General features: G+C 45.4%; 1 protein-coding gene across 2 annotated transcripts in view; it reads left to right on the top strand.

Moving 5' to 3' along the window:
• MYO5B (myosin VB) overlaps positions 1 to 23,823 on the top strand; it is a 1,021,014-nt gene that overhangs the window by 909,519 nt on the left and 87,672 nt on the right. For both annotated transcript variants that reach the window (XM_085629682.1, XM_085629691.1), the window contains exons 25-29: positions 467 to 586; positions 6,693 to 6,833; positions 10,668 to 10,736; positions 22,097 to 22,336; positions 23,502 to 23,602. In XM_085629682.1, the coding sequence (XP_085485808.1) occupies positions 467 to 586; positions 6,693 to 6,833; positions 10,668 to 10,736; positions 22,097 to 22,336; positions 23,502 to 23,602 (671 nt within the window). The remainder of the gene's footprint in view (positions 1 to 466; positions 587 to 6,692; positions 6,834 to 10,667; positions 10,737 to 22,096; positions 22,337 to 23,501; positions 23,603 to 23,823) is intronic.

The raw sequence follows: 23,823 nt of genomic DNA, 5'->3' as shown, positions 1-23,823 counted from the left end.
TTAGTGGACTGTCATTTACAGACCTTACATTTTTCACTGAAATGGCCACTAAATTTGCACAGACATACAGTTTTACTGATAAAACTATATTGTACACAAATAGCAATGTGTGGAAATCAATGCCTATCCCCATTCTGCCCTGTAAAAACAATTCTGTTATTATCATGGACCCTATGGATTCTGAATGTATTAAGCAGTCTCTAGGAAGTGTGTTCCTATATGTGAGGTCAGTGATAGTAGAGTTCATCCTCAGGAGTTCCTTACTGGTTGTGGAATAGAAAACAAACGGACCTCTCTATATCACTCCTGAGGTTAAGGTTTGGTAGACACACAAAAATGAAATCAAATTGTTAATTTATGTGCCAACACACTTCTAAATGTCCATGTTGCAGTATTACATATTATCCCACAAGGTATACCAATGGACCTCAAAGACATTTCAAGTATATTTCTTTGTTATCTACAGCAAACTCCAGGCCACCGAAGGAATCCGTCTAACCAGAGTAGCTTGGAGTCGGACTCGAATTACCCCTCCATTTCGACATCCGAGATTGGGGACACGGAGGACACCATGCAGCTAGTTGAGGTAAGACAATGGTACCTTTCAACGATATTCCCAGACCATGTGGACGGATACTTCCTAGTTGTTGCTAGTGATCCTCCTGGCAGAGGTAGGTGTAGGGCATATGAGCCCATTAGCAGGTCTTAGAGGGCTGGGTAGAAAATAGGGGTCAGCAGATTTTGGGTGGTCCGGGTATCACAACATTGAATTTTTAGGTTATAGTTTGTAAACCTGCTCTTTCAAACCTTGCACTCTTATTCATGCAGGAAGTGCATTGATCCTGTGTTCTCAATGGGATTAAGTCAAGTGACCTGTAGGGTATGTACATATCGCTGGAGTAGCAATAGAAACCTAGAGACCTTTCGCACTAGAACTGGACCCAGTGACCAGCAGATGTCCTACAGATCTCAGCAGTAGATACATTAAACCACTAGCGCATGCTTCTTGTATGTTCAATTGTAAAATTCAGAGTTTGTCACTATTGACATACCCTCTTGCGTACCTGTATTTAATTATCGAGGGAACACCTCCACAATTTATGTAGGGCGAACGGTCTCTACATGGGTTAAATATTATGCCCTTGAAATGAAATATCAGGCTTTGAACTTCTGAGGTTACATCTTATAAGCATTAACTTGTAATAATGTGTTTCATATTGATTATTTTGATTAAAAGAAGAAAGGCAAAATATTACTTTAAAGATTAGGCCCTGGGCAATGCATTTTATGCTTGAGTTAATCAGTGATGGCTTAGCCAAGCCACCGACCGTGATGGACGCATGGAGCTGAATATGTGTCGATATCGTTATCCCCACCCAAATCATCAACAATCGCCACTTCTGTGCTCCCAGCAAAAGATTAAATAGCTGCAATGAGAGGAAACGGTGACGTAATCCAAGAAACCTGACGGGGGAAAATAGACCTTCTTGTGGCCTAACCTGTGCATCGACGGAGATCAGCGTCCCTCGTGCGTGGTATGGAGAAGTGCTGCGCGGATGGATGCCCAGTGCAGAGATCGTACTGGGACGAACCTCTGTGTCTGAAGAATTGACCCGGCTGCTACTGGAGGTGCGGAGGAACGCCGTTCTGTGTGGCGACCTGAGTGCTGGCTGACTGAGGGCCTTGCAGGCCTGCCAAATATCACGCATCAGGCATGATACTAACGCATTTCAGTGTGGTGGTCCGCATCACCGCACTGAAATGCTCTGTCACACATTTATAGCGCCTCCTCAGCAAGCGCTGGAGCGCTGGTAATTAACACCGCAGTATGAGCAGAGCTCCTGCCTTAGATGAGATCGCGCGACGTGCTGCTTTACAGCCAGTAAGCTTAGTTTGGGGGCTGGCTAAGCTCGCTCTGGGCTCGGCTGGCTACAATGTTTCACTAACACCTGTTGCTCACGAGAGTCTGTCAATGTGAAAGTTGCCCAATGATGATGCACGGTATTAACGTGGCACACCTGCATCCAATCGCAACAGTCGATAGTATGACACAATCGGTCGGGCGCGATACACTTAAAGTATGAGTGAGCCTGCTCAAGCTGTCACAGACGGGAGTCTGCCGCTGTAATTTGCCCCCCGTTGTGCCGAGTGACTAGACAAGCCCTGCAGTGGACCGTCGGTCACCTACCACTGACCCTACAAAGTGGGGGTGACACTTCATCGAGCAAAGAGATCTCTCTCTGTGACGCACCACGTGTCGCCTGAGGAAGGTCGCCATATCTCCAATTCCAAGTGTGGCGGTAGAGCATGGTGTCTGCGCGCACCGGGAGGCTCCTCCTCTACTGCGCACCCCTATGTGAAGTCAATGGGGCCCGCGGCTGCTGCAGAGTGGTGCCAGGTACCTCAGCAGCCTGGCCGCCCTGCCATTGCAGAGTGCAGCCAAGTGAGAATCCGAATGTAGCCTGATCTGTGAAACTGTCACTCGAGTCCTCTCCTCTCATGCCGCGCTACCGCTGCACGTTGCGGCTGGGCCCGTCCCTCATGCCTCCTTCAACCTCAATCGATGCTCGCGAACATTTAGCTTGGAGTGACTGACACAGCCCAGCCTTGGCAAGTACAGGCGTGGTTGGCGTTTGCGGAGAGCTCAGCTGCCACCACGAGTGAAACTACAGCGTGCAATTAGGAGGGCAGTGACATAAACAATGCATTGATGGGGTAAGTGTCACTGAGCACAAGTTACTTTACACATGATCACAATACATTCATTTAGAAGCTATTTTCCTCGTTCTCGATCTCTCCAAGTTTCAGTTTTCGTCTTTCTGCCCCACGTTTATAATGGTCAGTGCCAATTCACCTATATATACCTTTTATGCCCCATTTATGGGCCCCTACATTTTGGTGTGAGTTCCCTGTGCCTCTCTACCCTGTGTCTGCATTTAGTTGTAGTAGAGTTTCTCGTTCCACAAATGATTTGAAGTTATAATATTGATATATTTCCCTTGTCCTCGTTACTTCATTTAGCTCACGAGAAAGTGTCACTCATACTCGTTGAAATGTCACTCATAATAACATTTAAATTATGAAAATGTCACACATGGCAATGTGAAACCTTGGCAGCTATGGCCTCGAGGAGTCGGTGAGCTGCGCTGAGGCAGGGGCGATCCCGCGCGGAGGCCTGCCGAGAGGTGCAGCTACTAGAGGTTGTATGGAGATGAACTAACATGAAGAACGACAACGAAGGAATGGGACTATGCAGGAGGTAGGGGCGGCTCGCACTAAACCCCCCGGGGCCAGGCGCTGACAGGTACAGTAGGAGGGCTTTGGCCCAACGCATAGGATGCCAGGGCCTGGCGGGCTGCCCCACTGCCTGTACCCTGAGCTACACCGCCCTATTACAAGCTCTCGCTGGCCCGTCCGGTGGTCCCAACCGGCTACAGGGCAAAGGAGTGAGGGGCCCAATCAACACACCTGTAGCCGTGGTACCTGTAGGCACTTGGGTGAACTGAAGGCCATCAAAATTATACTGCTGATGCAGGGGCTGTGCAGAAACCTATGACCTGCCGATCCCCTCTCGGTGTAAAACCAGTGGTAGAGTCAACTCATCAAGTCTCTTCCCCCAGCATCGGATCAGAGGAGTCACCTCCTCAGCCATGTCCAGTGCGATAGTATGACTGCAGATACTAGAGGCCCCTAGTGCCTAGAAATAGACGGTACTGAACCCAGTGGTCAGTGGCCATGGTACAAAAACATAACGGCCAGCTCGGTTGCCGCTTTATGTAGTGTACTCAAAGAGCATTATAGACAGAATCGAATGAATCTTAAAGCTGTTTGGGAGGTATTCTGGATTTAGTATTAAATGAAGCAACTCCATTTTATATCCTCTCGCTAGTACTCAGGACCAAGTTGAAGGTTATGTACCATCTTTCTGATATAAAAATGATGGGTGTACATGCCTGGGCATCTATGTCACGCGAAATGTGGGTGTAATTTATATAGGATGCTGACCGGCTTTCAGAAAGATATGCAGCAATGAAGGTCACTGCCAATCTCGCTGTTAGGACAGGCTGCACTCTAAAAGATGATAGTGCTACTCAAATCATCATATGCATTGCAAAACAAGCTGTATTGGGTTCCAAATGCTATCTTCCAAAGGCTTAATACCAGCCGCGGTCACGGCAGGTAAGAGCGGTTGGGGTGAGGTTTTGACGGACGACCACGAGGGAATATTAAATAAATAATGAATTTTGCCTCGTGGTCTTCTCTCGAAATCCCCCACCGCTCTTACCTGCAGCGGCCGCGGCTGCTTAATACATATTGCACTAAATGTATTGACAAACTGGATCTATCAGAACAGCAAAGCCAGGCTTGCAGTCATCTTACTGGGCAGCACACTTGGTAGTGATAAATGATTGGACCTTTGCTTCTGAGCAGGAGCAGGGCCTGCTCTAGGACGGTGCGACCAGTGCCACCGCACCGGGTGCTGACTTCGGGTGGCGACGCCCTATTTGCAAGTACATTATTGTTTTACAATCATCTGCTACTGCGTTCCTAGCCTCCAGACATTTTCAGGCAACTATATAAATGCCAAGATAACTTCCGTGATTAATGTGTTTCCTGGCGCGAGATGAGTTGTGTCTAGTGGAAATTTTGACTCGTCCAATGGTAGTGCAGAGGGTTAATGTGCCTGCTGCAAAGGACATGTATCATTCAGATTACAAAGTGCATATAATTTAAATAGGTCAGTGGTTACTGCTTTTGCCTGAGAGATTCTTCTGTTACTTGCAGATTATACATTATAATCCTAACATAGAATAGTGAGCTAACTGCCATCAAATAGCTGCATGCCATCTGCAAGATATAGTTTAAAGTGTTAGGATTTTTTCCCCAGTCTTTCATCATCCTAATATTGCAAAAAGGGATGATTTGGATAGAAATCAACTCTGTTCATTAAAGAGAACCCATAATCATGGTGTTAAGTTTTAAATTCTGAGTTTGTGGTTCTCCAGACCAAACACTGTTAAACTATACTGCCTACCAGTATGGATGAAATGTGATGTGACTCCTACACCTTGTAGTCCTCCGCCTTATGCAACATTTCCTATACACTAATTTACACATGTATGGTTGATTGTCTATGTGTAGTGTGTGATGTAAAGTGCTCTGACACCCTACACTGGTATGAGTGGCAGCAGCTTTATAAAACTAATTAAACGCAGCTGAGAGAGAATGGTTATGGAGACTGAAGGGCACTGGTAAAGAGTGGTAGTGATGGAATCTGTGGTTGAGGTAGAGGTGGTCATTGGGGGGCGCCAACAAACATTTTTGCACTGAGCGCCACCAGCGCTGAAGCTGGCCCTGAGCAGTAGCCAGCACTTACAATACATAGGCTTACTGTGGGAAGGGTGTGGTACATAAAGACACTTTATAACAGCAGTGACATGTAGATTGACAGCACCACATGATTACAGCAACAAAAATATGGAGCATGGCCTCCAAAGAAAAATGGGATGGGAAGCTGACTGAATATACTATTCTCTGTCGAGTGGTGATCTGAGTGAGCTGAGTTGACTGAACTGTATCCGGGGATGAGATATAATAGGTGTCAAGTCTTTAAAGAATGTTTAGAGTGTAATTGACTGAAGCCATACGGGGTACTCACAGAGGAGTACAATCTGAGGCCCACAGAGGTGTTTAGATACCTAAGATTACCACAAGCTTTGGGGGGCCACATAAAAAGTGATGCTGAGATATCCCATATGGTGCTCCACTGGAACACAGGGTTCTATCTGAGCATCTGGTACAAAAGGCAAGTCCCATGACCCATAGGACGCCTCTGGAGATCTCAGGAAATTGAGGGCCAAATGAGAGTGGGACCTGGGAAGCATGGAAGACTCCGACTGGGAAGAGGCATTGCAGTGTCCAAGAGAGGTGGCCAAATATGCTGGCTTCAGGCTACTTCAGATAAAGGTATTACACCAAGTGTATTATATCCAGACGACATTCAGGAAAATGGGAAACATTTAGTCAGATTTGTGTCTGAGGGGATATGGGGGACTATATCCACATGATATGGTCAAATACCCAAGCAACTGGATTTTAGTATTTACAAATGTAACATTTCCAGAGCATATAAAACTAGTGTGTTCATTCATCTAAATATGTTGTCCTCCTAGGATCCCTTTAATGAACCGACTCATTGCTTTTCTTTTATTTCACGATTTTACTGGTTTGTTTACATTATTTGCATGCACTTGTTTAACTCAAAGTTGTAACTTTTCTATATGGATTACAATTTTCTGTCCAAAACCAGTCATTGCCAAATGTACAGCAGTTGTTGAAAATCATCATATTTGGATCTGCATCATAACTGAATATGTATTTCAGCAGCTGTCTACAAATTGAGTTACACAGCTAGTCCTATTCCTTCCACTATATGTTATTATTACTTCACTTTCACTATATGTTATTAATACTGTATTATTCAATTATTAATACTGTAACAGCTGTAACATTCTTAACCTTAAGATTTCCTGATGTGACTTATGTATTTGTTTGGAAGCTTACACGAACTTGGATTCCATAGTAGATTTTGATGGTGATGCCTAAAACTAGAAAATCAGCCAGTGTCCTGGTAAATACCTGTTGATGTGGGATCAGTGGTAAAACGCGTCTCTGCTTGTGGGTTTCTGCAGGAGGTCGAGCTGGAGAAAGCGGCCATGGACATGACCCTGTTCTTGAAGCTGCAGAAGAGGGTGCGCGAGCTGGAGCTGGAGAGGAAGAAGCTGCAAGCACACCTGGACAAGAAAGAAGAGCTAGAAAACAAGAAATCCCAGGTCAGGCATCAACCACCTCCAGGTTCAGTACATAGTTTCAACTGTAGTGAAGGTTGTGCACCTTCCAGGGGAGTCTCAATCTTATCAACTTTAATTTTTATACCGAGCTTTTATCAAAGCACCACGAAGACTATAGGAAATCAGTGTGTCATCTGCTGAGCTTCAGAGTTTTTAGGTCTCGGCTGCGAAGGCTGCGCTTGCGCAGTCTCGCTCCGAGATTTAATGACTTGGAAAAGAGGGGCTTGAACCCGCCCCTCTTCTCCCCTGTTCTCCATTGGCTGGCCTCGTAAATGCTGGCCAGCCACTGGAGGAGAGGTCAGTCACTCCGATTAGGCCCCGTCCTTTTCGGATCGGGGGGCGTGTTTTTTGCGAGAAGTCTCAGGGAGGAGACAACAGCAAAACACGCCCCCGAATCCGAAAAGGACGCTGCCTTTCTCCGAGGCATTTCTGCTCTGCCTTGGAGAAAGGCGGTGGGCCTCTGATCCTCGGTGCCACCCATTGACGGACGCCTTGTTGTAAACATTACCACTTTGCATGATGTGAATTCCTAGCCCGTACCGATGATGTTTAAATGTGAAACTTCACGGGCAAAGGAATGTTTGTAAAACAGGCGTGACAGTGTCACATTTGGTAAGCGGAATTTTCCGAAGTATTTAGAAGTATTCATTATCGTATTTCATGTCACGAATCATATAGGCCACTAAACCTAGTCTCTTTTTTGCATAAACACTGTAGCAATTTTGGACCTCCAAATATTTTTACCTATTTACGCTAATTCTTTTGCGATGACGTACTTTAAAAACTCTAACGGAACTAATTTCATAAGCTGTTTTTTACGGTCACTTAAGATAAGCACCAGTACCGCCACATCATGGCAGACAGGTTTACACTACACTGGCGAGAGCTATCTTAGTCCCTTTTTAGTGTCACTGCCTGCGTCCGTCACTGTTATTCGGTGCATGTAGAGAAGTACACTCCTCCTCCGCGGGCCATCGGTCAGAGGGACAGTCATGGCTGCTGCAAGAAGGGCCCGTGCTTACTTCCGCAGTGTCATCCGATTCTCTGACCGAGATCTCTGCTGCTGATCTCCCCAGCTGGAGACGCAGGACGAAGGGGGGAAGGAGAAACTCGGCTACCTCCGAAGCATGGTAACTGCACCTTCCCAGCGTAATGAAAGGGAGCGATATCCTATAAGATACTTTTATTTAGTAGGGATCAGCGGGATTTAGAAACACCACTGTTGTTACTGGCGCGAGCCGAGTTAGCTATGTAACGCCACTCACGCCCCGTAGCGATTAACCACGCAGTGACACATGCGACTCCCAGGTGTTCACTTCCAAAGGTTCGGGACCTGCTCACTCAACCACTGTCAACCAAAACGCCCTCTAGTTCATGGTCCGCTTTGTGTGCGTGTGCCCTATTGATTTTGAAATACTAGTACTAATCCCCAGTGTAGGCGGTTTACGGGAGAAAAATGTTTGGTATCTTGCCCGCCAGCAGAGGAAATGAGTTACTACCCAGAGTATGTTTACAGTTTATCGTCAGGAGCAGAGCCCAAATAAAATCCTAGGGGATGAGGGTGAGACGCAACTATGCTAAACTACTCCGAATAGTGGCGTATTTTCAGTGTTTTTTATTTAAAATAATATTTTGTAGTAGATACAAGTTATAATCCATTTTTCTGAACTCTTCGTGTGAGACGAGCATAGGATTAAGTCACTGGTGTTTCTATACAGCTTTTTAGAACACATTCTGTCGTTAGCTTTTTTTTAACAATAGCATCGGCAGATCAATTTTCACGCTTTTAAGCAACACCTATTGATTTTGTCAGTGCTCTGGTTATAAACAGCCAAGGTGATATACACCTACGGTACCAGCAAGAGTAGCGACGGAGGAACGAGCATCCCACAGGACTGATGAAGGAGAGAGCAACTCGTTACCTCTACGCCCCTCGTCCTCAACCATGAGAAATGTCCCAATCGAAGGACAGGAAACAAAACAGGGAATACTATTTAAGTGGGCCGGGTCCTACCGGCAGTTCTAACAAGCATTTGCAATGCAATAGGTCTCGCTTTTACCCGAATTTGAGCTATTAACATTGTAAATGACAATGCGTTTTATTAAAGTTTAAAAAACCAAAGCATAAATAAAAGCCATTTGAATTATGCAACAGGAAAGGAGCCAATTATGTTGCAGGATTGACTAAATTATGGGGCACAGCAAGGCACATTATGCATCATAATGTGGTGCATGTTGTGATGGTATTGCTCAATTAGTTTGTCATTTTTACATATTAATACTGCATGAACGAAGGTTTTACACCATTAGTACCAGTTTAACACGCAAGTACAGCCATAAGCAACAAAGAGACCAGTTAACATTTGAACAGGAGGTGAAGTGGATGCCACTTCTGCTTTGGTTCCCAAGATCAATGTGTATGTGTCTAGATCTATGTGTGTGTGTGGCTCTCTCTCTGTGTGTGTGTGTGTGTGTGTGTGTGTGTGTGGCTCTCTGTGTGTGTGTGTGTGTGTGTGTGTGGCTCTCTCTGTGTGTATGTGTGGCACTCTCTGTGTGTGTGTGTGGCTCTGTGTGTGTGTGTGTGTGTGTGGCTCTGTGTGTGTGTGTGGCTCTGTGTGTGGCTCTGTGTGTGTGTGGCTCTGTGTGTGTGGCTCTGTGTGTGGGTGGGTTTGTGTGTGTGGCTGTGTGTGTGTGGGTGGGTTTGTGTGTGTGGCTCTGTGTGTGGGCGCAAATGCAATAGGTCTTGCATTTGAGAGTGATTAAGCTATTGACATTGTAAATAACAATGCAGTTTCTTTTAAATTTTTCAACAACAAAAACATAAACAAAAATAATGTCATGAGCAATGCTAATAGCTCTAACTTTAACAATGCCGAGACCATTGCATTGTAAATGCTTGTTAGCTTTTCTCTGGTGTACATTTGGCCCTTAGCTGAAAATGTGGCACTGTGTAATACAGCCAGAACCCCATGCGGCTTCCTTAAAGTGTACCTTTTGATATTTATTCATGCGGCCAGCATAGAGATAAGTCAACAGCCATGGGCACAGGTTAAAACATGTAACATATCTTCTGTCAAGCCAGCCCACTTGTAGTGAGCGTTGATTTCAGCTTACGGCATCTCATCCATTGTCTCATCTGCTTGCTTCATGCCTTTCACCCAATCATCACTCTTTGGCGTTCCCTATCATGACTCATCCTAAAGGGTCTTCAAGTCGCTGACCACATGCATCATACTTTTCAGGGTTGACAACCCAGCATTAACCAATAGGATGTTACGACCCTATTATTATATATTGTTCTTATAGTATTTATTACGTGCAATAGATGCAAGATATGGATAAGTCACAGGACTCCACGAAGCCTACTTTAAAACTCTGATTTTTTAAACAAATTGTTCTCATTTCTTCCTTTCATGCTTGCTTCTGAATTTAAAGTTCACAGAACAAGCCATAGACGTTTCAGGGTAGGGTGGGCACATCTGGAAACATTTAACCCAAAACCATTTACAATGAACCATTAAAATGGCATTGCAGGGAGGGGTCAAAGGAGATAGTTTCTGATGCAGAAAAACTTTTTTTTCACTTGTGTTTTTATGATGTGGGATTGTGACAAAAGTGTTGGGACAACTTAGTCTATATATTATATGTTTGCATCTTTCACTATTCTGGGCTTTTAAATGCGCGCCTTTCGATTGCTACCCTGTATGCATGACATTAGGCTAGAGTTGAAGTCACGTTTGTGCCCTACATAATCTATGTTTTAAGCCAATGCTTTACCATTGTATGACTTCCGAATGTATTGTGTCATTTGCTCAGGTAATAGAAACAACAGAAGACAATAATAACCCGGACCGTGATAATGATCTTGCGTACAACAATCTGAAGGTGAGGAACTATTGAATACAAAACAGATAGCACATCTGTGGTGCTCATTCATGGAGACATTTGTAACAGCGGTAGCAAAAGCCACAACATTCATTTTAAATCCCATTGGAAGTATATAGCAATTTCTTCAATTTGCATAAGCCAGATTTGTTGATGACAGAACCTCTCTGAAATGTTGATGCCAAAATCAGCCATGAAATTCTACCAGAGAGCTTTTCAGTTCGCAATACCGCATGAAATAGCTACAGCACGAAATAAGGTTGCATTTGTAATGTTAATTCCCATAGGAACCTTTAGCCACACCTAAAGCCTGAACCGCTGAACAGGCTTACACCAAATTTGGAAGGGAGGTAGATGTCAGTTCAAGAAAGTGCCCTTTGCTTATTTGGTGTAAATCCGTTCAGTAGTTGTTGAGAAATTTAAGTTTAAGATTATAGTGATACCTCTGGCCACGGATATTTTGAGGTGGTTTCGCGATGAATCGCGGATGCACACGCCAATGGGAATGCTCTGATTGGCTGTACGCAACCTGAATAGAAAGTTGCGGTGGCCATTTTATCTATCGGGAACGGTTCCCGTGGCTGAAAATCTGTGTGAAAGCCCACATAAGGGGTCAGTGTGGAGATACTCTGACCCCATTGTTGAGAAACTACAACTACAGGAGCATATCAGCAAGAACAATTGTTGCAAGAAATAGTGGTTCACTAGGAACTTCTTTATCTAAGGTCATTGTGAATTGGGATTAGTACAAACACCAAATACCGCAGTTCATATGTAAATGTAAAAAAACATTTATTGACACACTTAACAAAAACAGCAGTCCTGCACTGCTCATAGAGTAAACACCCAGTGTCACAAAGTGCAAAGTATGTATTTACAAAACAAGCATGCAATGCCCACAGGCTACATTAACCAGGTGGCTGAAAACATTGCCAATTCCAAATTATGTATTGACCACAAGAGCCTGTAGCATATTGCTTATGTGTCAATGGTTTTTCAACCTTATAAATCAATGGAAGATGCTCATCAGAAATAGAAGTATTATGAAAGCACTTCAATGGCTGTGGGTAACGAGGAACAAATCGGAAGTATGTTGGGGTTAATAATATAATGAAAAAGGGAGATGCCACAGTAAAGAGACTTACTGCACAGGGTGGTGTCATTAAAGTGCCTAAATCAGAGTGCTAGAGAAGGATTGTAGAATAAGTCCGTATTAAACAATATAAGTGCATACATGAGTCAAATGAGTCATTGGCAAATGTTTATAATAGCCTCAGATCACTGAAATTAAAACTCATATTGATGAAGAATTAATCAAACGTATAAAGAAATTAGTTTGAGAAGTCAGGGAATTAAATAAGTCCACTTGTGGGCACACACAAAAATGTACTTGCATGCAATTTGTTGAAAGGTTGTTGTCAATCTCAAACAGTTTACAGAAAAAAACAGCAATAATAAGATTATATGCAACATGATTTACACAAAGAATAAGGTTAAAACCAACACAAAAGAGCTTCTATAATAGTTGCTGAATAATGGAGTGATTCAATATGGGAGGCGGTAGAGCAAATCATCGCTGTCCGCCTTTGGAATTCAGAAAGAGTGGACAATGACGTTCCCTGCTTAAAAATGGCGCTGCTAACGTGTGATGGGTAGTAAGGACCTCTGAAGCATAGAGGGGAAATCACAGCTTGCATACCCAATGCGCTGGCCGATCTACCATAAATGAAACCAAGACTAGCGGTCCACAACAGGGGTCGGGGAGGCAAGTTCTGGAGAGATGAAGGACTGGTAATTACTCCTAACTATAAGTCGGGCAATGGTAACTGACGTGCCAACACATCAGTAATGAAATACAAAAAATATATGATACCAATGTATCTACTGAATCAAGTTAGTTAGAAAGGCGAATAGTGCTTAAGATGGAAAGAATCGTAAAAGCACACTCATGAATATAAAGGAATGTATGATTGAACAATTCACAGATTATAAACATGAATGCTAATAACAATCCATACATACATTGGTGTTACACAAAGAAAAAGAGAGTTTGAAAAGTTCACTCTGAAGCGATCAGAGTCCATTAGGATAAGTCCCAACAGTTTAGATCACTAGCATATGTCTTGGCAGCAGAATCCATAAGCGCACAAGTGTCAGTATGTAAAAAATAAATGTCAATGCCTCTATCGTGATCAGTCCCTCTGTAACAGAGTTGAAGCGCTGTATGCTCTTACACTTTTGCTGCTATTGCAGTTCTTTCTTGTCTCCACCTCTCAGTGGTTTCCTTATATGACTTCAATAACCTGCTGTTCTGTGTCATTTTCTGTACTATATTCTCTTGTACAATTTTCAGCCAAAGGAGACTTACATCTGATTCTACTCCTGTGTTGACTGATTTGTGAAGTTCCCTTCTATGATGTTTATCCTTTGTAAAGTAATCCACCTGGACAAATGATGGAATCTGACCACATCACCCCCCCATGTTAAAAAACCTACATTGCCCTCCTTCCAGCCCAGATCATCTTCAAGACCAGCTTAATCACTTATTAAGCTTCCCAATAATAAGACCTCAGCTTACATTACGCCAGACCAAGAGCCTAGATATTACCACACTGGGGACAAAACATTACAAGAAGTTAAACACTAGAAGGCAACTCTTCCCCGTTTAGGTTTGAAAGCACCTCTATCGATATCAGATCAGCAGGGACTCTCCTGCAATTCAGCAAGAAAAGCTGAAACTGCATCTCTTCAAGAAGCACTACATCTGAACAGACAGTCTACCTTTGATCTTGTTCCAATGAACATATCTTCCTGGAGGCAATGCCCCTGTTAAGTGCTCTATTGGTCTTGAGTAAAGTTTGCACTCTGCAAATGCTAACAGCTACATACAAACATGCATACATACATATATAATGAAAACTACCTAAAGAACAAACAAGAAGACATTAGCACAACAGAAACATCATCAAAGTAGCGTGTATCCTTTATGATTAGAAATGTATGTAAATTGCTAAAACAGCTTATTCCGCAGCTGAGGAGCCAGAACCGAAAAAGACCTGCGACAAGTGGGTTTAGAGCCTCATCCAAGACTTGGGCGTATCACCTGCGGTGGAACATGGCATTGCAACTTTGGCTGAATACAAGAGTGACCAAGGACATAAAAATTCAAATGAGAATAACAGAATCCTAAACTGGATCCTCGGGCCGCCAGGGCCCAGTTCAGTTCCTGCAGCTGGTCAAATCTGCAAAGATTGTAAATCTGTCTTACAGCCATATTTTGAGCCACCTTCAACACGTGGAGGGTGCATGCTGGAAGGCCCAGGCAGCAAGCATCTCAGAAAAAGAAAACTCAAAAGAAAACTCTTACTGGTGTTTGTAAGACGTAATGCATGCGAAGCAATAAAACCAGGTGGAATGCCTTTTAGGAGCTTGCAGACGTGGTGGCAGAACTACTTGTACTTATCAAATGTTGTCCTCTGCTCTGTTAATTGCTATAAATCAGTTATAGTCTTGATTGGAAGGAGAAGGGAAATTAACAGCTGTTTACCCCCTACTGCGTGTTGACAATAAGACTGTTTGCACCCATGCCCCCTACCTGGAAGTTCATTCTTTCCTGGCAGACAAACAAGACAACTTTTCTCGCCAACTTCATGCCCCTACTTCGTACTTCCACCGGGCCATTAAGGTAGGCAAACATAAGAAGGTATTGCTGGGACTGTTTTTAGTTATTGTTAGTAGCTATTGTTAGACTGTCTACTGGCAGAGCCAATCTCAACATTCCATACATGGTTGTTACTCTATTTTGTTTCTGGTAGAGATGAAGACTATTGTAGAAGACTTATGCAAGGCAGATGTAGGACCACCACTCTGGCAAAGGGAAGATAGGGTGACACATTCAAAGACAAAATGTAATTGCCTCCTTGGAATTGCTAAACAAGGCAATAAGTAATGTTATGTTATAAATGTATACCGCGCACAAATACCAAACGGTGTCTTGGCGCTAACAATCAAGAAGCGAGCAGAAGCCCTATTCAACGAACAACCAGGTCTTAATGGCTCCCTGAACAATGTCAAGGAGGGAAGATTTCTGACGGCAAGAGGGAGGGTGTTCCAGAGCTTCGTGGCTCCCACCACAAAGCTTCTACCACCCCAGTTTGATTTAAAAAATCTCTGAGAAAGTATCAATTTTGCCCCTTGTGATCGAAGGCATCTGTTTGGAGAGTACCAATAGAGTGACCGCTTCAAGAACTGAGGGCCGGTACCGTGTAGTTGTAAGGATCGCGGCTGTTCTGCAGGAGCGTCTGGAGTCGTGAAGAAAGTCCACAGTCGTCCCCCGCGTTCTATCAGACTCTAGAGTGCGGAGAACCCACTGGGGAAAACAGGGAAACAAAACAAGGATAGTTGGGGGAACAGGTAGGTCTTGATGGATGATTCTGGCAGGAGGAACAGCAGGAGCGTGATGGAGCTTGGCAGGAAGAATAAGAGGGCCTCCCAGCTGTAATACAAAGATGGTCATAGGGATATCTATGTATCGCTACCCTTGGTCTTTCTAATCTTCACTTCCCCGACACCTACCAGGAGTATCGTCAGCTGCTTGGGTATTAGTCTGCGGGAACATGCAGGTATTACTCTAGGTAAGTAGTTCCTTTGCGGGCAGCTGCGGGGAACAGGTAGGCAGAGATCATGAACACAGGAGGTATATTATGCCACTTATACACAGAAGAAGATTAGGAAGAACAAGTACCGTGCTTTTTGTGAAGGAGTATGGGAAACCTAACCCCCTGCTCAATGGTCCTCGCAGTAATCACCACCGGATTCCTGATAATTGTTCAGGAGGACGTAGGGGAGGGATATGAAGCCAAAGGATATATACTTGGTGAAAGCAAATGGAAGTAAACGATACTGAGGGCGTTGTACAAACACAAAGGAGAGACTCCAATAATACACAACCTCGGAGTCGCCTTAACAGCAGGCAAAACACAACTACACCCACGACTGAATAAGGCTTCAGTCTGAATCCAATAATAAATGTAGCGCTGGTCTGAAGTCACCAAGACGGGTAGCGCTGGCGAGGGGGGTTCACGAACCACCTATCCACTTCTAACTCCCAGGTAAGGAGCGACGCGAGACAGAAAACCCCCGTACAACTTATCACCCAGCAGACCTTACTTGAATGGTACAACAACCATAGGGAGCAGGCGTAACACTCGCAGTTGCTCCTGGAGAGAGAACACCACCAGCGCCACGCTACACCAGGATCCACAACGTGACCAACACCGGAGCCGGGAATCATCCGCGACTCGCAACAGGAAACCGGAAATACAGCAACAGGAAGTCAGGCAAGAACTCTCGGGACGGAAATGGGGCTCAATGCTAGAACGCGAAGTGGCGTTTACACGCCCTTCGCCCTTTAAATACTCACTGCCTGTAGGGGCATGACCGCGGGGCATGACAGCACTCTCCCCCCACAACGCCCTCCCCCTGGCTTAGGTTTATGGGGGTACCTCCGATGAAACAGCCGTACCAACCGGGGAGCATGCATGTCACCAGCAGACACCCAAGAACGCTCCTCCACCCCATAGCCTTTCCAATGTAGTAGATACTGAAGTGTGTTACCAGCGAAGCGGGAGTCTATAATAGTTTCTACTTCATATTCTTCAGCATCTTGTATGGTAACCGGCGTGGGCCTCTTAGGGAGTCGTGTACCAGGTTCAACAGGTTTGAGCAATGATACATGGAATACAGGATGGATTCTAAGGGATGTAGGCAGTTCGATTTTCACCGCCACCGGATTGACCAGCCTCACCACCTTGTAGGGTCCGATGTATTTGGGAATGAACTTGCGAGGACCACTGAGTTTTATGTGTTTCGTGGAAAGCCACACCTCATCCCCAGGAGCATAAATGGGTTCCAACCTCCGGTGTAAATCTGCCCCCTCCTTGTATCTCACTTTAGCCAAATCAAGGTCTACCAACGTCTGTTTATGTATGTCGTGTAACTTCTGTACTAGATCATTGGCGGCAGGAGTTGGGCTGTTAATGGGAATCCCTATAGGCAACAGTTTGGTGTGAAAACCCTGAGAACAAAAGAAAGGAGTATGGAGGGTGGAAGAATGTGGGCTGTTGTTATATGATATCTCTGCCACCCACACCCACTCATCCCACTCCGCTGCAGAGTGTAGGGCTTGATTCCTTACGTATTGTTCGAAGCACTGATTAACTCTCTCGGTTTGGCCATCTGACTGGGGGTGATGACTGGAAGAGAGTCTAACGTCAATCTGCAGCATGGCACAGAGGCATTTCCAAAACCGAGACACAAACTGGGCCCCCCTATCAGAAATCAAGACCGAGGGAAGGCCATGTAGCCGTACAACATGTTGCATAAATATAGAGGCTAACGCTGCTGCTGTGGGTAACCCCGTCAAAGGAACGAAATGAGCGGTCTTTGTAAAATGATCCACCACCACAAGCAAGGTATTATTCAATCTTTTGGTAACTGGTAGTTCCACGATGAAGTCAAGGGACACTGTGTGCCACGGGCCAGGAGGTGAAGCAAGTGGGAGCAGTAGGCCCACCGGGTTCTGATGAGAACCCTTGGTTTGCGCACAGACATGACATGACTTCACATACTGTTCTATGTCCCTCAACATAGTGGGCCACCAGAAACGCTCTCTTATAACCTTGGTAGTTTTCTTAATGCCCGGATGTCCCGACAAAGGGTGCGAGTGATACCAATCCAATACATGTGTTTGTAAATCAGAAGTGGGCAACACCACCCCCCCTCGGACACACACAAAACCATCTGTATTGACCCACTCCTCAGACCCCACAAAGGCAGGCATGTTCATCGATAGTTGACTTTGCCGAATCCGAGCCCTGAAGTCGTCCTCCCTGAACACCCCCCCTATGACGCGCCCTTCAGGGATGACAGGGGGCGCGACGTCAGGTACATCGGGAAGCCGAAATCCCAACCGGGACAGGTCATCGGCCTTGCCATTCCTCCTCCCAGGGCGGAACCTAATAGTGAAGTCATATTCACAGAAGAACTGGGTCCATCTGAGTTGTCTCATGGACAGGGCTTTGGTGGACTTAAGGTACTGGAGATTGCGATGATCGGTGTATACAACCACCGGAAAACGCGCACCTAAGAGGTATTGCCGCCACTCATCAAAGGCCTTCTTGATCGCTAGGAGTTCTTTGTCCCCCACCGCATAGTTGTATTCCGCGGGAGTGAACTTGTGGGAAAAATAAGCTATAGGATGGCACACCCCAGTCTCTGGATCGGCTTGACTCAGCACCCCTCCCACTGCCACCTGAGAGGCGTCCACCTCGACCACATAGGGCAAGGCCGGATCTGGATGTCGCAAGACAGGGGCGCGCGTGAAGGCCTCCTTCAAACTCCGAAAAGACGTGTCAGCAGCCGCCGACCAAACATACGGAACCCCTTTGCGCAATAGGATTGTAAGAGGATGTGCCAACTCCGAGTACCCTTGAATAAAACGCCGATAAAAATTGGCAAACCCCAAGAATTTCTGTAGGTCCTTCACGGTACTCGGGGCTGGCCAGGCGAGGACGGCCTCGACCTTAACAGGATCCATACGGAGTCCGAGTGGGGAAACAATAAAGCCCAAAAAGGGCACTTCTTGTGTATGGAAAGTGCATTTTTCCAACTTGCAATACAAATTATGTGCACGTAAGCGTTCCAACACTCGTCGGACGTGGCCCACATGTTCGGCCATGGATGAGGAGAATATTAGTAAATCATCAATATAGGCGATGACATGGAGGTCCAGCATATCCCAGAGGACTTCATTAATGAAGAACTGGAACGCAGCTGGAGCGTTACAAAGCCCAAAGGGCATTACTAAATATTCAAACAATCCGTATTTCGTACAGAAAGCAGTCTTCCATTCATCTCCCTCCTTGACACGCACTAGATGGTAGGCGCCTCGCAAGTCTAATTTGGTGAAAAAGTTAGCATTGCGTACTCTGTCAAGGAGAGAGGAAATCAAAGGCAAAGGATATCTGTTTTTAATAGTGACCTCGTTCAATCTCCGATAATCGATGCAACACCGAAGACCCCCCTCACGCTTAGGAATAAAAAACAGCGATGAGGAGGCAGGGGATCTGGAAGGCCTGATAAACCCTTTCTCTAACATAACGTCCAGGTATTCTCGGAGGTATGTATTTTCCTTCTCGGTTAGGGCGTACACTCTACTGCACGGGATTCGGGCTCCTGTCTCTAAATCTATGCGGCAGTCGTACACCCTATGTGGGGGAAGGACGTCCGCCTCCTTGGGATCGAACACTGCGCTCAAATCACTATAACAGTCGGGCAACTCAGGTACAGGTTCGGTCTGGTCTACCATGGAGGTCGCAAGAGCTACTGCTACCCTAGTATCAAGAGGAGCAACATGACGAAACCGGAGTGTGGCTGCCTGCCAGTCAATGATAGGGTTGTGTGTCTGCAACCAAGGGATGCCTAAGAGAACCGGTATCTGAGGTGAACGGATTAGGTCAAATTCAATGGTTTCGTGATGGTCCGGGTCTATATGCATGTGGAGACTGCATGTCCTGTGGGTTACTGGGCCTGAAACGAGAGAACGGCCATCTATCGTAATGACCGCATTGGGCACCTCTTTTTTGATACAGGGAATTACATTGTCTTTTGCCCACTTCTCATCCATAAAATTACCAGAGGCCCCAGAATCGATCATAATGGCCACATGTAAACCTAGCTGTGCCACCGAGAGGTAAGCTGACACATAGAGATGAGTGACTGGTCTGGATTCAGGGTCAGAGGAGGAGACTGTTAGTTCAGAATTGCCCAGGATTCCTGTCTCCACGCATCCCAGGCTTTCTAGCTTCCCGAACTCTTAGGAGGTACTGGTTTAACAGGGCATGACCGCAGGAAGTGACCGGCCTTCCTGCAGTAGAGACAGAGTCTGTTGGTTTGTCGCCTTTGTCTTTCTTCAGGAGTTAATGGCCCTCTCACTATACCTATTTGCATCGGTTCGCTCTCATCTGGACCTTTAGCCACCTCAACACTTTTTGCCTTGGTGGGAACATATCGGGGATCTCCCTTCCCTTTTTCCTGCTTCCGTTCCTGAATACGGTGTTCAATCTTAACCACAAGGTCTATCAGCTCAGGACAGGCTGCAGGAAGGTCCACTATCTGTGAAAGGGCGTCTTTTAAATCATCGCGTAACCCTCTGTAAAACAGTGTACCACGCTTTTCTTCGGGCCAGTTAGATTCAACTACCAGTCTCTGAAATGTAGTGATGTAAGAAACCAGATCTTGATTGCCTTGTTTCAAGGCCAATAATTCAGAGTCTGCAGAGTGTGTATATGTGTGCCTATCGAAAAGCTTGCGGAACTCTCTCTTAAAAGCGATTTAATTATACAATAAAGGGTCATCCCGGTCTACTAAAGGTATGGCCCAGTCCGCGGCCGCCCCACTAAGGTATGAAACCATAAACGCAACCCGGGCCTGATCAGTGGGGAAGCAGGTGGCTTTACAAGAAAAATGCAGCTGGCAGTGGCTCAGAAAGGCGGCGCACCGTGAAGCATCACCTGAGAACCTTTCTGGAGGGGCTAACGGGATGGAAGTAGGGGTGGTGACCTGTATCACCGGGTTGGTTGCATCAACTCTCCCACCCGTAGCCCCCGTCTCCTGTCGTTGCTGGAGGTTATCTATTCTGGCAGACAATGCCTGGGTTTCCGCTTGTAAGTTGCCGAGCATGCCGGCGACATCCGCAAGCGTAACCACACCTAGTTCCATGACGCTCGGGCAGAATATTCTATTAAAAGGCTTCGCGTTCTGTAAGGATCGCGGCTGTTCTGCAGGAGCGTCTGGAGTCGTGAAGAAAGTCCACAGTCGTCCCCCGCGTTCCTCCGACTCTATCAGACTCTAGAGTGCGGAGAACCCACTGGGGAAAACAGGGAAACAAAACAAGGATAGTTGGGGGAACAGGTAGGTCTTGATGGATGATTCTGGCAGGAGGAACAGCAGGAGCGTGATGGAGCTTGGCAGGAAGAATAAGAGGGCCTCCCAGCTGTAATACAAAGATGGTTATAGGGATATCTATGTATCGCTACCCTTGGTCTTTCTAATCTTCACTTCCCCGACACCTACCAGGAGTATCGTCAGCTCCTTGGGTATTAGTCTGCGGGAACATGCAGGTATTACTCTAGGTAAGTAGTTCCTTTGCGGACAGCTGCGGGGAACAGGTAGGCAGAGATCGTGAACACAGGAGGTATATTATGCCACTTATACACAGAAGAAGATTAGGAAGAACAAGTACCGTGCTTTTTGTGAAGGAGTATGGGAAACCTAACCCCCTGCTCAATGGTCCTCGCAGTAATCACCACCGGATTCCTGATAATTGTTCAGGAGGACGTAGGGGAGGGATATGAAGCCAAGGGATATATACTTGGTGAAAGCAAATGGAAGTAAACGATACGGAGGGCGTTGTACAAACACAAAGGAGAGACTCCAATAATACACAACCTCGGAGTCGCCTTAACAGCAGGCAAAACACAACTACACCCACGACTGAATAAGGCTTCAGTCTGAATCCAATAATAAATGTAGCGCTGGTCTGAAGTCACCAAGACAGGTAGCGCTGGCGAGGGGGGTTCACGAACCACCTATCCACTTCTAACTCCTAGGTAAGGAGCGAAGCGAGACAGAAAACCCCCGCGCAACTTATCACCCAGCAGACCTTACTTGCATGGTACAACAACCATAGGGAGCAGGCGTAACACTCGCAGTTGCTCCTGGAGAGAGAACACCACCAGCGCCACGCTACACCAGGATCCACAACGTGACCAACACCGGAGCCGGGAAACGACCGTGACTCGCAACAGGAAACCGGAAATACAGCAACAGGAAGTCAGGCAAGAACTCTCGGGACGGAAATGGGGCTCAATGCTAGAACGCGAAGCGGCGTTTACACGCCCTTCGCCCTTTAAATACTCACTGCCTGTAGGGGCATGACCGCGGGGCATGACAGTAGTGCCTTATATGTGATGCACATGCAAGGCAGAGTTGTGTATGTTTTCTGCCCAGACTTCAATAGGCACTGTTTTACCATTCCACATACAATTCTTGTGAACAGGCTGAATAGGAAGCCAGGTTAGTAAACTTGAATAAAGACTGACCAAGTGATTGACATGGGAGAGTGTCTGTACCCCCTGCCCCTTATCTGTGTCTCTATTTGTTAGTGGTAATGTTAATCTCTGCTTAATACATTGTCTTTGAAGTTACAACTTGTTACACAGGCAGCGAATTTTCAAGATGAAATCTTTGCCATTAGTACAAAAAAAGACACATTCTGAACAATTCTCTTTATTTTCCAGAGGCAAGAACTGGAATCTGAAAACAAGAAACTGAAAAATGAACTGAATGAAGCAAGGAAGGCCATCGCGGACCGTGCCAACCAGAGCAACTCATCCAATCATAGCCAGGATGGGTATAACATTTTATTGAATCAACTGAAATCTGCCAATGAGGAGCTGGAGGTGCGGAAAGAAGAGGTGCTCATTTTGAGGACTCAGATCGTGAATGCAGCCCATCAAAAGGAGCATGGAGGGAGTATGGTAAGTCTGTGCTAGTTATTGTTGACACATAGCATTGCAGCTGAAGCATTGCACTCTTTGAAATATGCCTACGAGAGGAAAGGGAGGAGTTCACATTTATAACAAGACAGTATTTCTCCTGGCGTCCTGTGCTGTAACATTCCTATACTCTTAATTCTACTCTAATTCCCCTTTCTGCCCCCTCTCCAAAATTGTATCACATGGTAATACGTAATAGCAGACCGTATTTATCAACATCTCATCTAGCCCTTAAAGGGCTAGACCTGTTACCTAGTGCAACATGGTGTAATGTTGCACTAGGTAACAGGTCTAGTAGTGGAAGATTGTCTAGTGCATCTACCGGGATTAATTCAAATATAACAACCTATAGCTGGATCTTAGAGAAGGCAGAGAAGCCTGCTTCATCAAGCTCACACATTGTCCTCCTTCCTTTGTACCTAGATGGCTATCTTTTCTCCTAGAGCACCCCATCCTCCTGCAACCGAACGTGCATGGGATGCATGCTTGAGAGTATTTGAAAAAAGTCATGCATCCACCACCCCTGAGGGAAATAATGAAGTCGGTCTGTCATTGTCTTGCAGATATGAATATTCAGGTTAATGTTTATAGTTGCTTTGTGCATCAGAGCCAGAAAGAGTGTTCATAATATTTTTCCAATATTAAGATAATAATTTGGTATAAATGTCATTACCTACAGTCTGACTTCCACATTAGTCAGAAAATCAATAGCACTTTTTTCTTACCTGGGGCTCATCAAAGAAGCCTCCTTTCCTGGAGGCTTCTGTGCTCCCTTGCTATCAATAGCTCCCTTGCCAGCAATAATGCATCTGCAGTAACCAGTGAGAGACATATTTCTATAGCATACAACTTCAGATCAGACACAATACGCTCTCACCTAGAAAATGTCAGTGGGGAAAGGTAGCCTGGACCTGTGGCATCTTAAAAAGATACAGAAATGTTGCCATAAAATACAGACATCATCCTTACTTGATTGATCAGAGTAATGAATTCAACAATATACATTTCAATAATGTTCTTGAATAAAACTTCACTGTGTGGAAATGTTTGTTACTGTGTCTTGTGGACATCTCCTCATGCTCTTTGTGAAGAAAGCTACTGTATAAAAACTAAAGACACATTTATCTTGTGCATTTTCTGTACCTAGGAATCTGGCATTAACTCAAATGCGAGCTGGCCAAACAGCGACAAGCATGTTGACCCAGAAGATGCGATTGAGGCCTATCATGGTGTCTGCGAAACTAACAGGTAAGCCTCCTGTTGCTTTTTCATGAAATCTGCACCTCCTTCTGCAGAGGAGCCACGAGAAGTGAATACTGCGGCCGACTATTTATCAAAGCCTGGCATCTTTTTTGAGTATGCAGTGGTAGAAAATGCAAACACTTCCTTGAATTGTACTGATGCAGTGTGCAGCAGAGCAATATCGACCAGTCTTAAGCACACATGACCTGGGAGGGTTCAGCTGGTTA

Source organism: Triturus cristatus, chromosome 2_1 (assembly GCF_964204655.1).
Source record: "Triturus cristatus chromosome 2_1, aTriCri1.1, whole genome shotgun sequence".
Classification (NCBI taxonomy): Eukaryota; Metazoa; Chordata; class Amphibia; order Caudata; family Salamandridae; genus Triturus; species Triturus cristatus.
Note: the sequence above shows the minus strand (reverse complement) of the source record. Positions and strands in the feature narration are given on the sequence as shown.